Source organism: Oryctolagus cuniculus, chromosome 7 (genome assembly GCF_964237555.1).
Source record: "Oryctolagus cuniculus chromosome 7, mOryCun1.1, whole genome shotgun sequence".
In the NCBI taxonomy this organism is placed as follows: Eukaryota; Metazoa; Chordata; class Mammalia; order Lagomorpha; family Leporidae; genus Oryctolagus; species Oryctolagus cuniculus.
This window is the reverse complement of record NC_091438.1, coordinates 41,439,701-41,457,419: the sequence shown is the minus strand read 5'-3', so window position 1 is coordinate 41,457,419 and position 17,719 is coordinate 41,439,701. Positions and strand designations below refer to the sequence as shown.

Sequence of the window (17,719 nt, the reverse complement as noted above, 5' to 3'; positions counted from 1 at the left end):
AAGACAGAGGAGTTTTTAACACCAATATCTCATTATCAAGGTCAATTTCTGTACACACCTGTACCAGTCCAGCAGGGAAGCCCAGGGTGGAGGTGGGAAGCACATGGTGTGCTAAAGAGGGTGCTGTTGGGTCATGTCCCCAAGTGCCAGCAGGAAATAGGACTTTTTATTTCTTTTTTTAAAAAGCTTTTATTTAATAAATATAAATTTCATAAGTACACTTTTGGATTATAGCAATTCTTCCCCCAATACCCACCCTACCACCCCCAAACCATCCCACCTCCTATTCCCTCTCCCATCCCATTCTTCATTAAGATTCATTTTTAATTATCTTTATATACAGATCAACTCTATACTAAGTAAAGATTTCAACAGTTTGTACCCACACAGATACACAGAGTATAAAGTACTGTTTTAAGACTAGTTTTACCATTAATTCTCATAGTACAACACATTAAGGACAGAGGTCCTACATGGGGAGCAAGTGCACAGTGACTCCTGGAAATAGGACCTTTGATTGGCAGATACAGCAGGGTGAATTTACAACCTCAGGGACAGCATGAGCAGTGGCTATAGGCACTCCAGCTACAAGGGTACAGCACACCTGCTTGGCATTCGAAGCCCAGTCGCCCTGAGACAGCTTTATCCAACTCTGGAGACTGAGCCCCAAACCCTGCAGCCTGGGAGCTGGCATGGTCAGTAGCTAAAATTCACTTCAGCTGCAAACTGCTGGCTCCAAAGTGTTTGTAAACAGCTGTGTTGTAAACTGACATGGCTCGTGCCAGGTGAGTGCCACCAAATCGCAATGCCATCCTTGCTGGCCATAGTAGAAGCTGCTGTCTTTTCTAAACAGTTTGCTCGCCTGAAGTCTTTGACTGATTTCTCAAACTTTGAATCCTTGTGTGTCTGAAAGGAGGTCAGGGTTAGTCCCTGAAACTGAAGGTACTTCTTGGTCAGTAGAGGCAGATCCTTTTAAAGCTCATGGCATGGGGCTACTCTCGTGGGCACATTTCACAGGGGACAGAAGAATGAGTTTTCAGAAAACTGCCAGTCATGCAGGTTTTGCACCAGACAACATTCACCTCAGACTGACAGGTGGATCTGGCACACTTTATTTTGCTGCTAATATAAAAAATTTTGAGAGCCAAGGACATGTATTGAATTTCCCTTGATTAATAGTGAGTTGGTGGGGCTGATGTTGGGATGTAGTGGATTAAGCTTCCACCTGCAGTGTTGGCATCCCAAGTGGGCACCAGTTTGAGTCCAGGCTGCTCCACTTCCCATCCAGCTTCCTGCTAATAGCCTAGGAAAGCAGTGGAAGATGGCCCAAGTGCTTGGGCTCCAGGACCCACTTGGGAGACTTGGAAAAAGCACCTGGTTCTTGGCTTCAGCCCGACTCTGCCCTCGCCATTATGGCCATCTGGGGAGTGAATCAGCAGATGGAAGATGTGTCTGTCTTCCCCTCTGTCTTTCAAGTAAATAAATATGATGACGGATCAGTGAGCACCAGCTGGATGCCAGGCACCATGCTGGGCTTGGCCTATGGAGCTACTTGGAAAGGTTTGTGGAAAAATGGAATTAAAAGATAAGTTTTTTTGGTGCAAAAATTTTAAACCCCTGCAGGTTTTTTTTTTATACTATGTATTTTCCATGAAGACCCCTCATATACATGTAGTGGACTTTTGCTGTCACCCTTGTTGGGGAAACAGAGAAAGACATATATTTCTGTAATAGGGAGTGATGTAGAGGACAAAACACGGCCCTGGGGGTCAGAGCCCCTGGGTTTATTTCAGTGTTGGTTTTGCTACCGATGGATTGTGTGACTTTCAAATACAGCTTCTTTTCTCTGGTTGTCCATTCCCAACTGCAAATTAGGATTGGCCTCATAATATACTCTAAGCTCTCTCCTAGTTTGAGCTATAGGTGATTCCAAGTCTCACCGTGCCAAAGTGCTGTGGGAGTCCAAAGGAGAAACTTGAATGCTGGTGAGGGCTGACAGTTGACCTGGCGCTTGTAGAAGCAGCAAGATTCCAGCAGGTGGCAGTGGCTGGGGAAAAAGGCTGTGCTGGGGAATAGAGAGGCGCACCCTCCACCCGGGGCAGCAATGGGGAGGCTGGAGATGTGGGTGATGGTCTTGAGCATCCCAGGCAGGATTTTATTTCAGGGCAACGAGGTTAGACATGATGCCCGCTGTAACCATCCGCTGGGGCAGAGATCGAGATAAGGTGCGACAGACATCATAGGTGTGGAACAGAGCATCCCGGGGCTCAGACGTGGGAGAGGACAGCTTTGAATGGAAAGGGCTAAGGGGTGTGTATTCATGTACTCTTCTCATGGGAAAGTGTGAGGCCTGAGAGGGGTGAGGGGGTGGGAATCAAGGGGTGGCAGCTACCCAGTGTGCCACAGAGAAGCTCTCTCAGCAAGGGCAGCTGGTGGTTCCCTGGCCAGAGGAAGGCTCAGGGTGGAGCTGTGTGATCCTGTGAAGGAGTTAGCAGAGCACAGCAGAGCCCGCCTGTCTTCTCCGCAGGTGTCTCTCGCTAGAGCCCCTGGACCGACAGCATCAGCCTCTGCCGGGAGCTTGTTCACAGTGCAGTCTCAGGCTCTCCCCAGTCCCACTGAATCAGAGTCCGCGTTTTCACCAGCTCCCCAGGAGATCCACAAGCACATTATGGTTTGAGTGACCCTCCTTCCTGCTGAACGGTTTTTTTCTGGTGTGCCCCCTGGATTTCCAAGGGAGCACACTGGATCAAATTCCAGTGTACCTACTTATAGTGTCTTCCTCATTGATTCATTCATTCACTCACTCATTCAATAGTAACCAAGCACCTTCTCTACTCCAGAGGGCATCCTGTCTGCATCCCTGGTCCTCCTGCCTTGACTTTGCTCAGTTACTTTTGGCAGGAAGGGAAGGACCTGGGCCTGGGATGTGAAATCCACGCACTTGACTGGCACATGGACATCATCCTGGCGTCGGGCGCTGACTTCAGACTTGTAGAGTGGAGAAGGGAGAAATCCAGCCCTACTATGGGGAGAACCATGAGAGGCTCAGCTCAGTGTTGCTGGCATGTGTGTCTCCCACGTAGCTGAGCACCACAGCAGCCCCAAGGACTGATGGTGATCAGAAATACACCTACTAAGAGCAGCAGCTCTGTGTTGGAGTGGAGGTTCAGTCTTCATGGAGAGATGGTGGGGTATGTATAAAAGCAGGGCCTGGAATAGCAACCAAAGCTGAAGCCCCCTAAGGGAGCCAGGAGACACAGTGCATCCCTTGTTGGGAGTAAGACTCTGGCCAGGCAGAGCTGTAGTCTGGGAGACAGACGGAGACCTGCCGGGCCCTGGCTCTGCTCAGGCTGAGAGCACGGGCACTGGACACGGTGGTCATGGGATGTGTCTGGGGTCTTCCACATCTTCCCTTTCAGGGCGTCCTCTCCCCCAGGGGCAATGTTGGGAGCAGAAGATGAGACAGTGGTTGGGTGATGTGTAGACTCATCTGTGAGGGGCCGAGGAGGTCAAGAGCTGGGGCCTGGAGGCGGAGGCCCCCTTCACCTGGGAGTAGATGACACCGGAATCCTTGGAGGAGAAAGCACATGTGTGAGGCCAGAGCTGCATGTCCACGGGCGAGGCCACCTGTGGCGGGACACTCACCTTGTTCCCGAGGAGCGCAGGTGCAGAGGGCGCTGTGGAGAGAAGGGAAGTGCTCAGCTGTGGCTTCTCGGAGCTCTCCCCACAGCTCGGTGCCGCCCTCACCCTGTCGGCCACTCCCCCGGTCCTCTCGCTGCTGCAGCTGCCTCATCCTTCCCTCCCCAGCCTCACAGCACTGCCCAGCCCTCCCTGCAACATCCCCTTGCGCTCTGCTCACTGTTCTCAGCTGCCCGGGGCCTCACAGAAGAAAGGCATTTATGTTGTGTCTCATCGGTTCTTTCATCACAGATTCGTCTCTGCACACCGCAGAGGTAGTGGGGCCTGGTGCCTCTTTTACAGGCAGGCTCGGGGCCCAGGCTACCTTGCCACCTCTGGGACATCCACCTCAGTTGTCTTAGCTGTGTGACGGGAAAAGCCGTATCATCTGCCTGTAGGGTTACTGTAACGATACCTGAGTTTATACCTACGTGCGTGTTTATGTTTGTGTATGTGTAATTTCCTATCATCTATCATGTACTGAACAATTTCTATGTGCCAGTTAGGGATCTGGGTGCTATAAATAAATCGTCCCCTCATATGTCTATAAGGTTCCATATATGGTACAGTTCTCTCTCTCTTTCCACACACACACACACACACACACACACACACAACCCAGTACAGGTACATATATAATATATCTCATGTGTTTGTTTATTTGTAGCACTTAGAAGTGTGATTTACTAGTAATGTGGCTTCAGGAAAGTGATTTAAGGTGCCCATGCCTCAGTTTCCTTGTCTGTGTTCTCCCCAAAGGGAGTTGTAAGTGAGAATGAGTTCCTAACTGTTAGAGTGATGCTATAGAACCAAGAATGGGCACAGACACAATGCTCTGGTCTTCATAGAAGAGATTGGCAAAACTTGTACAGTGCTTTTTATGAAGCAAAATTAGAGAGGAAAGCCCGTGCCTGGATTCCCTCGCTGCAGACCACCTGCCAGGAGTGACAACTGATGACACAGCTGGACTGCCAGCATCTGGACATGCCACAGTTGTTCAGCACTCTGCTGTTTTCACAACATTCCCACATCTGTTTCCTCATGTAATGCTCAGAATGACACTAAGAGATTGTGTGGTAGCCGGGGTAATGTCCCCCCAAAGGTGTGCATGTTCTATTCCCTGGAACCTGTGACTATGCCACCTTAGATGGAAAAGAGGACATTTCACATGTGATCTTTGAAGAGTGTTCTAGATTATCCAGGTGGACCCAATAAAATAATGTGAGTCCCTGAAATTGGAGCATTTTCCCAGCTGTGGTCAGAGGAATATGGAAGCAGGGTTAGAGAGCAGCTTTGAAGATGGAGGAGGGACTTGGGCTGAGGGAAGGGAGTGGCCTGCAGAAGCTAGAAAAAGCAAGAAGCACATTCACCCCTGGATTCTCCAGTAAGGAATGCAACTCTCCCAACACCTTGACTTTAACCAAGTGAGACAGTGTCTGACTTTTGACCTACTGAGATGGAATATTTTGTATGTTTTAATCCTGCCAAATTTGTGGTAATCTGTCACAGCAGAAGTAGAAAACTAATGGTAGGGGGCCAGCACTGTGGCTCACTTGGCTAATCCTCTGCCTACGGCACTGGCATCCCATGTGGGCACCGGGTTCTAGTCCCAGTTGCTCCTCTTCCAGTCCAGCTCTCTGCTGTGGCCCAGGAGGACGGTGGGGGATGGCCCAAGTGCTCTGGCCCCTGCACCCATATGGGAGACCAGAAGAAGCACCTGGCTCCTGGCTTCGGATGGGCGCAGCGCCGGCCATAGTGATCATTTGGGGAGTGAACCAACGGAAGGAAGACCTTTCTCTCTGTCTCTCTCTCTCACTGTCTATAACTCTACCTGTCAAATAAAAAAAGAAAACTAATGGTAGGTAGGTAAATGTTATGGACCAGATAGCTGTGTCCCTCTCTAAATTTGTGTACTGAAGCTCTAACACCCAGTGTGTTGGTATTTGAAGGTGGGGCCTTTGGGAGGCAATTAGGCCATGATGTGATTCGATAAAATGAGACAACATGAGATGAGATGAGAGAGAGAGAGAGAGAGAGAGAACTGATCTGATCTCTTTCTCTGCCATGTTTGGACATTGAAAGGGGGCATCTCTTCCTGCAAACCAAGAAGATGGCCCTTGACAAAAACCTTACAGTGCTGGCATCTTGATCTTGGACTTCTAGGATTTAGAACTATGAAAAATAAGTTTGTTCTTTAAGCCACACAGTCTATGGTATTCTCTTATAGCAGACCAAACTGACTAAGGGAATGATAGTCCCAGTCCATTTACAGCTGGGAACACTGAAGCTCTGAGCAGTTAGTGGCTGCCCAGGGAGGCGGTTTTGTTACTCAGGTTATGTTGGGGCCACCTTCAGAGAATGGAGAGTGCAGTGGTGCATGGTGGGCTTGGATTAATCCCAGGCAGCATAGCACAAGAAGCCCAGTGTGAGGGGCGGCTCTGTGACTTGTTGGCCCAGACCTGCTGAGGGGGTGGGGGTGGAGACTGAGCTACATGGCAGCAGGCTGTCAAAGCTGAGGTTTGATTAGAACAGACTTTCTCAGGCCTTACCTGTGGGTTTGGTTTCCCCTTGGATTCTCCATACTTCTGTGTAAACCACGTCACTTCCTCTAGGATTTACTTAGAAAAAAAAGTTGATGTTTCAGAGGATGCTAAGCTTCTTGCCTCTTTCCTGACTTCTTCCTCCACCCCCAATCAGAGTTTGTTCTCTAGAAAGACCACATCCTTCCAGACCTCTGCACAGTCCCTTTTCATCTCCTGCCCCAACTCTGCAGCTCCTGCCAAAACAGGGTTTGTGGTCCTCACCATTACTGTACACTGGCTGTAGTTCTATCCAGGCTGGTACATTGTGGTAAGTGGGCTCTTGGGTGTCTGAGTCTGAAGAGTTCCTGTAAGACACAGAAACGTGGATGTTTCCCAGAAATCCTGGCAAAGTAGCTATAGGGATCACTGGCAGTTACTGAGTTTTTTACACAGGGTGGCTGCCAAACCTGGAGATACAGAGTGCATAACAACTGGTCTATGAGTTTGCATTATGAATCATGATAAAGTAATATCTATACTTCCAGATTTTTATGGCCTCTTGGGATGTAACAAGCACAGAGCTAATGCTTATAACAACACCGTTTGCTCAATTTTATACCTGTTTTATAGGTGAAAGAAATGGAGATTCTACAAGGTGAAGTGACTTGCCAAGATCATGTAACTAGTCAGGAGGAAAGCCAAGATCCAGACCTGGCTCCAGAGCCTGCACTCTCAAAAAGATCAAGGTCCCAAAGAAATCAGTAAACAGAGAGGCCCAGAGGAGCTCAGCATGGTTTGGATACTGCTACCACGAGCTTGCCCAGGGGTAGTTTGTTGGCTGTAGTGTGGCTCTTAAAGGCAGCCTTCAAGATCCAAGATGGAGGCCCCTTCTTCATAGGCACAACATTTTGCTGCCAGAATGCCCTTTCTGTATGTACAAGGATTTAACTTTCTCCTTCTGGCTGTCATTAGAAGAGATGTTAATTGGATTGACCAAGTCTAGAGCTTTCCAGGCTGATTAAGCTAAATCATCTCAAGACATGGATGGATTCAATGGTCATAGTGGTCACTCAATCAGCCAAGGCAACAATGGTACAAGGAGGTGAGTTGATAAAGGAAAAAGCAACTAACACTTGATATGAGGAGAAGGCCTCAATGGCTATGGGGGTGGGTAAAAAGTCCTGGTCATTTTCTTGAGGTATCCCCAAGGGCAGTGACAACACGAAGTGGATGGAACCCACCTAGCAACCTGCAGCAGAAACTGTGTTCTTGGTGATAATCGATTCAATTCCATTTCATTAACAACCCAGGAATACAGCCCTGTCTTACCTGGAGGGATTAGGGGCAGGTTTTCTCTCTGAAAAAGAAAGCAGATGAGCATTGGATTCATGAAAAGGAGATCCTTTCCAGGTGCAAACCTCCCAGGAGTCTCACCTAGAAAGTGCCAGGAGTTGCTGTCACAGAAACCTGAACTTTCTTTGCTAGGTTCAAGGGAGGTAGCTGATTGGACAAAACCATGGGCCCTGCCCTCCAGAGGGCATAATTATAATGTGGAAGGGGAGTCCACAGACCATAATCCTTCAACCTGGAGTTTTAAAGGATAATAACTGATGGCTGAAAGCAGCAAAATAGACTTGATTAGCTATAAAAATTTCATACATTTAAAAAAATTAGTAAGTTACCCAACCCCATTTGCTCTCTGTTTTCACTTTTATTTCTCTGTCATTCCCTCCTCTTTCCATTGTTTGGGAGTCTTGGGAGGGTAGCAAGGGAGATGCTGCAGTTTACAAGGTTGGATACACTACATTTCAGCAGGGCATCTTCCACTTAACAGGGTTGTTTTGGCAACTTTACATTCCATAAGAAGGAATTCTCAGGGACCCAGAAGGGGAGGGGCAGGAGCATGGGATGGAAGGGGAGGAGAATGGAGATAGGAATGGAGTTAGGTAGGGCATGGGTTCAGACAGAGATATGCAGGGAGTTGCGTACCTGTTTTTCTTGAGAGCCAGCAATGGAACAGCAGGGCCCCTGCAGCGAGACCAGCTATGCTGAGCAGTGCCCCGGTGACTCCTGTGGCAACAGGACCACTTCTGTTCTCAGTCAGCCCTGAGGAGGAGACCCAATGCATAAGCCAGAGGGAGAGGCATGAATACCTCTCGCCCCTGAAGCTGATGACTGGGCCTGGGAGAGAACATAACCTTAGGTGACCATGGATCTGGGGCTGAGAGGATGCTGTGTGGCACAGGAAGTGGCCCCCATCTTTCTGCGTGAGCTCATCTCTGTCTGGGTGTGGCTGATGGGCAGGAGGGGCTGTGGTCAGTGGGGAAAGATGAGCTGGTTGATGAGCTCTGAATTCAGGATTGTCCTTTGCCCTCGTCTTCCTTCTCGAGAACCATTGCTTTGGAAACACTTCAGAAACAGTCTGGAGAGCCAGCAGCTCTGCCTGCTGCCCCTGGGAAGAACTCTCCTCCGGCATCGTGTGCATTTCCAGTTTCCTTGGAGGTTCTGTTTGTCCACATCTGTGGCCGAGCATAAGAAACTTACCTGAGATGGAGAGTGTCACCACCTCACTGCGCTGGGCCCCCACGCCATTGTCAGCCTCACAGGAGTAGTTTCCAGAATGTTCTGTGGTCAGGGAGAGGTTGAAGGCGGCTCCTCCTCCAGAGGGGGCTGAGCTGTTTCCCAGGGTGACATCCTCGTGATAAAACCGGTACAGGATTGGGGGAGAGCCTCTTGGGGTCTCACAGTGCAGCTCCACCACGTCCCCCACCACAACCTGGGCCCTAAGGACCCTGAGGGCGAGGACAGGGCGAGACACTGGAACTGAGGAAGACAAAAAGTACACCATAATTTCTACTTTTAACATATTCACAAAGGAAAAATATGTATTACAAGCAAAACGAAAAAGATCTCAGTGTTGGAAACTAGAGTGGAATACAAGTGATAGACAAAATTAGTTACCTTGATCTGTAAATAGCTGTTGAAGTACAAAAAGTACCCAATAGAAGAGTGTAAAAGCATATGAATCACTGAAAACCTCAAATAACTAAAAATGCATAGAAAGAAAGAGTCTCATCTTTAATGCAAATGAAATATATTCAATATATTCAGCAACCATAAGGTACTATTCTTTTCCCATCCATCACACTGGCAAAGCTTAATTAGACTCATATATCACTGATGAGATTGTAGATTATCAGGCATCTTGCTGTAAGTAGGAATGCAAATATAAGACCTTGCCTTGAATGGCGATTTGGCAATATTTACCTAATTTAAAATGTGCATAAACTTTGACCTGCTAAGTCTACTTCTAGGTTCATCACCTTTAGAGATGGTGGCATAAAATATGCTAAGATATTTTGAAAGGATTTCAATTATAGCCTTTTAAATGACAACAACAACAACAAAAACTAGACAAGGTAATGAAATAAGAAAGCTATCCAAGTTGTACTTTTAAACTAAAGGAAAGATTTAGTTTTAAGAGACAACTGCAAATTGTGTAATATTCTAGTTTTGTAATAACAATTCTGTGCCTTTATGTTTGTAGACTATTTATAGAAGAATATACATGAAACAGTTAACAGTGGTCATGTCTGGGGTTTGGGAAGTATATGGATATCAAGGGTACATCAACAGGTAAAAGAGATTTTTATTTATTTTATATTTTTAGAAGATTTGTTTTATTTATTTTAAAGGTAGAGAGAGACAGACAGAGAGAGAGAGACAGAGAGACAGAGAGAAATACAAGGGATACATCTTTCCTCTACTGGTTCACTCCTAAATGACCACAACATCCAGGGCTGGCCAGGCCAAAATCAGGAGTCTGGAACTCCATCCGAGTTTCCTATGTAGGTGGCAGAGGTCCAAGTACTTGGGCCATCTTCTGCTGCTTTCTCAGAGGTCCAAGTACTTGGGCCATCTTCTGCTGCTTTCTCAGATGCATTAGCAGGGAGATAAATCGGAAGTGGAGTAACTGTGACTTAAACCAGAGTTCTGATGTGGGGATGCCAGCATTGTAAGTGTCTGCTTAATACACTGTGCCACAGTGCCTGTGCATACACATTTATTTTTTTTAACATTGTCTCTTTTATACCATTTGAAACTTTATCATCAAGATTTATGTATTATTTCAGAATAATAAATTATTAAAGGCTAAAATGTTTTGTTAAAATATAGCCATGAAGGATGAAGGAATGTGGTGACACAGTTTAATGTTGAGAGTTGGATAGGGCTATGCTTCAATCTGGATTTACCATTGCTGCTTGCGACTGAGAGCTACTTCATCTCTCTATGCTTCAGTTTCCTCTTCTGAAAACTGGGAACCCTCAGAGGAATAGGTTACTGATTAAATGAGACATCGATTGTCAAGCAGTAAGCCCAGGGCCCGCCACTTGATGAGGACCCAGAGTGTTGATGATAGTGACGTTGCTAAACATGATAATGAGAGATGTCCTTTTTTCCCGATGGTTCTTATTCTCCAGGAGTCATGTTGTAGTTCCAGAGCTCAAACACAATTCATCCATCCAGGCTGCTCAATAAGCATTTCAGTTGTGATAACAGTAGCATTAGAAACAACATACATTTTCACAAGGAAATCATAGAAACAAAGAAGGGAGGTGAGCAGAAGATCATGGATGTAGTGTGTAGAAGCTATGATGTGCTGGTTTATTGTTGTAGGGAGAGAGGAAGCAGTACTTGGTCACTGGCACGTGCCTGTATGGGGGAATCTAAGAGGTAAGTGTGAAATGTATGTGACAATAGTTCCTGTGAGTCTCAGGAAAATTGGCAGAAGCAGATGTTGCTGATGAGGGAAGAAGAATGAGCTAGCTGAATGGGAAGAATCAAATCAGAAATCATGTCACCTTCTGTATGCCACAGAAATGGCCACACTGGTCACCTTGGTGAGATTCTGGATCCTGGGCTAGCATTCTTGAATCAACCTGCTCATTTAAGTTTGTCTTTATTCCTGGGATAAACATAGGCCCAAGAGGGCACTAAGAATAAGAGTCTATACTTTGCTTATGTTACTCAGAGTGTTTGCATATCATTGCATGATCTCTGGGATGTACTCAGGAGCAGGGACAACCAACTTATCCTTTTGCCCATTTACTTCCAGGAACATTTGAGACTGCATGCTCATATTCTCTGTCTGCCCAAATCACAGAATTCTAGAGCAGAGGATGACCATGACTTCTATCTTGTCTGATTTTTCCATTCTTTGAGTGAGGAAATTTAAGTCAATATAAGGTCATACAACTATTTATCTTCAGAGCCAGGTTTAGAATCTTCAACTTAATAGCCTTAGGCAGAGTTTTGCTATATACGGGTCTCTCCAAACAAATTTTCGAGATCTGGCTTTGTAGAGGGCCAGCACCAAAGAAAGGCAAAGCTCACAAGAAGCATTTTGTGTTGGCTATTACCCTTCATGGCAAGAGAATAAAGAACACCTTTGAGAATTTGATTGATAGGTGACTGTTTCCATTCTATACCATTCTGATCTCCCCTTCTCTGCCTTGGTAACTTGCGTCTCTTGCTTTAAGGATCACTGGGTCTCTCTTCTGGAAGGCTATAACACAGCTAATATTAACAAGAGACTTTATTGTGGAAATGTAAGGAATGCTTATTTTCCTGGTAATGAAAGAACCTTGAGAGTAGAGGCTTATTGGGAGTCAATGAGAGAAGAACCCAGACAAGGAGTGATTTAGTCAGCAACTTATACTCAGAATTCTCTGATTTCTTTTCTGGATCATAATTTCAGATCAGAATATAGTCTAGGACGGGCACTTGGTGCAGCAGCTAATCTTGGGATGCCTGATTTCCCCATTGGAGTGCCTGGGATTCAGTTCTGACTGCTTTCAATTCCAGCTTCCTACTAACGCACACTCTGGAGGCAGCAAGTGATTACTCAAGTACTTGAGTCCCTGCTACCCACGTGAGAGATCTGGATTGAGTTCCAGTCTCCTAGCTTCCACCTGGCCTAGCCCAAGCTATCTGTGGATATTGGGGGATGAAGAAACAGATGAGAGATCCCCTGTCTGCCTGTCTGTTTTCTTTCAAATAATAAAAAAAGGATGTAGCCTATGTTCTAGAAAAGTCTTCGCATTTTTATCGAGATTGGATCATATTCAAGACTATGTGACCTGTGGGGCAGAGTGGATAGTGAGAGAGAGAGAGACAGAGAGAAAGGTCTTCCTTTGCCATTGGTTCACCCTCCAATGGCCGCCGCGGCTGGCGCGCTGCGGCCGGCGCACCGCGCTGATCCGATGGCAGGAGCCAGGTGCTTCTCCTGGTCTCCCATGGGGTGCAGGGCCCAAGTACTTGGGCCATCCTCCACTGCCCTCCCGGGCCATAGCAGAAAGCTGGCCTGGAAGAGGGGCAACCGGGACAGAATCCGGTGCCCCGACCGGGACTAGAACCCGGTGTGCCGGCGCCGCTAGGCGGAGGATTAGCCTGTTGAGCCGTGGAAGTCTGGGTTCCTTAAAGCTACCATAGGAAGGACCCCAGACTTTCTATACTGTAGGCATGAAAGATGTGAGCTGCTATGCCAGCAAATAACCCTGGAGAGCCCTGTGTCTCCCTTTTCAACTGATGGGAAGAGAAGACACAGTCAGTTCTTGGCTGTGCTGCTGGTGGGCAGGGCCATCTTACCTGTGACTTTGAGTGTCACCATCTCACTCTGCTGGGCTCCTACTGTATTGTTGGCCTCACAGGAGTAGTTTCCAGAATGTTCTGCAGTCAGGGAGAGGTTGAAGGATGCTCCTCCTCCAGAGGGGGCTGAGCTGTTTCCCAAGGTGACGTCCTCATGATAAAACAAGTACAGGATTGGGGGAGAGCCTCTGTGGGCCTCACAGTGCAACTCCACCACATCCCCCACCACAGCCTGGGCCCTCGGAGCCCTGAGGGTGAGGACAGGGCGAGACACTGGAACTGAAGGAGGGAAAACGATTGTCAGTTCCTTTTGCTGGAATATATTCCTCCCGATTAAATACATTTCAAGCAGAACAAAACCATTTTTCTTGGTCCTTAAGAATCTTGTGACATTACTCAGAACTAAGGTATAACTTTTTAAGGTTTCAGGAAATAATAACTTAAGTGCAATGATACACACACACACAAACACACACTTTGGGATATACAAACTCAGGTGTATTTGAGGAGTCTGAAAACAAAGATTAAACGGAAACTTAGGCCTATGAGAAGTCCAAGGACAACTGGGGAAAAGGAGAAATCAGTGCAAAAGGAAACCGGGAATAGGAGAGATTCATAGCTAACATAGCTGGGGACGTGATTCAGAAATGAAGCCCACTAGAGAATGAGTAGTGATCAATCTATTTGCTCATTCTTATGTTCATTCATCAAATATTAATTGAATAATCAGTAAGTAACAGGACTCTGATGGAGATGCAATGGTGAGAAAGATGTAGTCTCTGCCCTCATAGAGCTTACAGTCTAAAAGGGATGATGCGGGCCCGAGCTGTGGCGCAGTGGGTTAACGCCCCAGTGGGATGCAGTGCCGGCATCCCATATGGGCAGTGGTTTGATTCCTGGCTGCTTCACTTCTGATTCAGCTCTCTGCTATGGCCTGGGAAAGAAGTGGAAGATGGTCCAAGTCCTTTGGCCCCTGTACCCACATGGAAGACCTGGAGGAAGCTCATGGCTCCTGGCTTTGGATCAGCACAGCTCTGGCCATTGAAGTCATTTGGGGAGTGAGCCAGCAGAATGGAAGATCCTCTCTCTCTTTCTGGCTCTACGTCTCTCTGTAACTGTCTTTCAAATAAATAAATAAATATTAAAAAAATTAATTGCTGATAGGAAGCAATTAAAGATACAAACATAAAATTAAACTGTTGCTAATTGGGGCTGGCGCTGTAGCGTAGTGGATAAAGCCACCACCTGCAGTGCTGGCATCCCATATGGGCGCTGGTTCTAGTCCCGGCTGCTCCTCTGCCTATCCAGCTCTCTGCCATGGCCTGGGAAAGCAGTAGAAGGTGGCCCAAGTCCTTGGGCCCCTGCCCTTACATGGGAGACCAAGAAGAAGCTCCTGGCTCCTGGCTTTGGATTGGCATGGCTCCGGCTGTTATAGCTCTCTGGGGAGTGAATCAGAGGATGGAAGACCTCTCTCTCTCTCTCTCTCTCTCTCTCTCTCTCTGCCTCTCTGTAACTCTGCCTTTCAAATAAATACATAAATCTTTAAAAATGTTTCTAATTAATAAAAACAAAGGACAGGATGCAATGGATTGTATAATACTGGAATTTGACCTAGTATATGTCAGTCAGGGGAGGTGTCCTCATGAAGTGACATTTGAAATTAATCCCCACGTGAAGAGGGATCCAGTACATGCAAGGGCCCTAAAGTAGGAAGACTGGCCCCTATGAACTACTGAAGCAAGGTGGCAGCAGCAGTAGAAAAGTCTGAATAGGGTCGTAAAATAGGAGGCAGGAGAGCTAGGTAAAGTTTCATTGGCCATGCTGAGGATTTTGATCTGTCTTCACAGAGCAATGGAAAGTCGTAAGTCAACTTATACCGGGGTGTAAGGTGACCCAATTTGTCCTTTTAAAAGACCATCTGACCTTGTATTGCAAAATGGACTTCACTGGGACTGAAGAATAGTGGGCAGTTAGGTGGCATTGCAATAATTGGAAATAATGGTGGATTTGACTGGGATAGCAGTGATAGAGAGAGAAAAAGATCCAAGAAATATTTAGGAAGCAAAAACAACTAATGAATAACTGAGTATGAGGAGTGAGGGAGAGAAATGTCAAAGAAGACTCCTACGTTTCTGTCTTGTGCTGTCTGAATGAGGAGAGGTGTCTGTCACAAAAAGAAGAGAAAGTCAGGAGTTCAGTTTTAGAGAAACTCAGGTGATGAGCTTTTGAGATATTTGAATGGAAGTGAAGTATGTGCAGATAAGGGGTCCCATTTAGAGATAGTAGTTTAGGTATAATTATTCATAGATGTCCAGACCATTTATAGATGATGTTTTCAGGATTGTCCAGAGAAAATGTAGATAAGTGTGTACAGATCAACGTTCTGGAAGATGCTGGTGCTTAAAGATGTCTGTAACAGGAGGAAGCAGTAAAAAGGACTGAGAGGGAGTGGCTGGAGAAAGAAGAACCACAATAGGATGGAATTGACTGAAGTCAAGGAAGGGAGGGTTTCCAGAAGGAAGGAATGCTAAGCAGTATGGAGTATTTTTACGAGATCAAGCAAGATGAGTGATGGAAAATGGCCATTGGATTTACAGCCATGGAGATCATGGGTAGCCTCTATGAGAACCATTTTGGTAAAGAGGTCAGAAGAACCTAGTGTATTGGGATCTAGTGAGTAATGAAGAAATGGAGCAAGCCTGGAAAGGTATTTCTGGAAGTTTAGGTATGGTGGAGCAGGAGGTGGAGGCATAAGTGGGATTAAGTGAGGAATTTTTCCTAGATGGGGAGAGCTATATCATGTTAAATGTCAATGGAAAGTAGCTACAAAGAAAGAGATGTTGGGGGCCAGAGATAAAGGGATAGCAGGTCGTAGAATTTCTGAGAATGCATTAAAGTATGGAATCTAGGGATCAGATGGAGATGTTCACGTGACATGAAGGGTGGAGTTCTCCCCTACATACCTCAGGAAGGATAGGCAAGAACTAATAAATGGATACAGAGATAGATCTTAGTTTGGTTGTAGGAGTTGACAGTGTTATTGTCTGATGGATTAGGGAGGATATAGAAGTTGTAATAAACTGGGAGTTCTATTGAGATATGAAAAAAAGTGATAGTAGGAGTCGAAGAACATAGAGGGATAGGAGATTGTAGTCAGATAACAGGTGCTTAAAACTCATTTTGGAGATGGAGTAGTGTGTGTTTGTGGGAGAGGTAACTGATGCGAAGAGGAAGGCAGGGCATGGTGTTGAATGAGACATACATGTGGAAATCCAAGTCATGAGATGATGACAGAATGTCTGGTAGCGAGGAAGACAGTGAGATGCTAAAGTCTTCATTGAAAGTGGGCATGACAGGCCGGTGCCGCGGCTCACTAGGCTAATCCTCCACCTTGTGGCGCTGGCACACCGGGTTCTAGTTCCAGTCAGGGCACCGGATTCTGTCCCGGTTGCCCCTCTTCCAGGCCAGCTCTCTGCTGTGGCCAGGGAGTGCAGTGGAGGATGGCCCAAGTGCTTGGGCCCTGCACCCCGTGGGAGACCAGGATAAGCACCTGGCTCCTGCCATTGGATCAGGGCAGTGCGCCGGCTGCAGCACGCCGGCCGCGGCGGCCATTGGAGGGTGAACCAACGGCAAAGGAAGACCTTTCTCTCTGTCTCTCTCTCACTGTCCACTCTGCCTGTCCAAAAAAAAAAAAAAAAAAAAAAAAAAACAGAAAGTGGGCATGACCAGGAGGTCAGCCAGTGACCAGGGAATGTGGGAGACAGGGCTATTGCTTAATGGAACAAGTGCATGTAAGAAGGCAGGAGAATCATATTCCTGGGTGGGGACCTCAAACCACCCTGGGACAGTAGCAGGAGAAACTAGAGAGAAATTTGAGTGTCAGTATAGGAATGTTTGGCTTTTTAATGATTGACAGAGAAAACTGTGGCCAACTATCTTCTGAGGTGAGACACAATGAGCTTCAAAGCTTTCTTACTGTTAACTGCTGACCAGGTTACAGCTTGTGTTTGGAAAACTTTTCATCTTTTGTTGGGGGAATTTTGGTGTGGAAGGGTACAGTGAATGAAGTGCAAGTTCCTGAACATGTAGAATCCCAGACTCGCAGTTAGAAATCATGTTGGCAGAAGGCATGTTGCAACATCATATATTAAATGGCTGAGAAAACTGAGCTCCAGTCCTGGCTACTGGGGAAAGTGGGTGAGATGATCTGTTCCTTGTGCTGCTAGTTAGAAAGATCAACTTACCTGTGACACTGAGTGACACTGTGTCACTGTGCTGAGTCCTTGGGCCATTGTCAGCCTCACAGGAATAGTTTCCAGAATGTTCTGCAGTCAGGGAGAGGCTGAAGGATGCGCCTCCTCCATTGGAGGCTGAGATGCTCCACAAGATGATATTCTCTTGATAAAATCTATACAGGATTGGGGGGGAACCTCTTATAGCCTCACAGTGCAGCTCCACCACATCCCCCACCACAGCCTTCGTCCTGGGAGCCTTGAGGGTGAGGACAGGGCGAGACACTGGAACTGAGGAAGGAAATGACTTAGTTGACACCAGTATCTTAAAAAAAAAAACAAAAACAAAAACACAGAGCTCCTCACTACACACACACGCACACGCACACACACACACACACAATAAAATCCTACAGAATCATTTAAAGTAAAATATATGAAGTTCTACAATTTCCTTTATTTTAATTTCTTGAGATTACTTCTATTGAGTGTTTGGTGATACTGTTTAGATCTTCTCTAAGTATAAGTTCACTCACATAATCACATAAATAAATACATAAATAACTCACATACATGGCAGCACAATAAACACACTGGTCTACAGCATAATTTTTCCCTTAGCAACACATCATAGGCATC

At 46.4% G+C, this 17,719-nt stretch overlaps 1 protein-coding gene across 1 annotated transcript in view; it reads right to left on the bottom strand.

Moving 5' to 3' along the window:
- Positions 1-2,046: 2,046 nt before the first annotated feature.
- Positions 2,047-17,719, bottom strand: part of FCRL5 (Fc receptor like 5) — a 50,639-nt gene continuing 34,966 nt past the window's right edge. The window contains exons 8-16 of the mRNA XM_008264266.4: positions 17,093-17,371; positions 12,849-13,127; positions 8,745-9,023; positions 8,190-8,306; positions 7,530-7,557; positions 6,483-6,565; positions 6,228-6,296; positions 3,646-3,677; positions 2,047-3,570 (exon numbers count right to left, since the gene is read on the bottom strand). Coding sequence (XP_008262488.2) covers positions 3,487-3,570; positions 3,646-3,677; positions 6,228-6,296; positions 6,483-6,565; positions 7,530-7,557; positions 8,190-8,306; positions 8,745-9,023; positions 12,849-13,127; positions 17,093-17,371 — 1,250 coding nt within the window. The 3' untranslated portion in view covers positions 2,047-3,486. The remainder of the gene's footprint in view (positions 3,571-3,645; positions 3,678-6,227; positions 6,297-6,482; positions 6,566-7,529; positions 7,558-8,189; positions 8,307-8,744; positions 9,024-12,848; positions 13,128-17,092; positions 17,372-17,719) is intronic.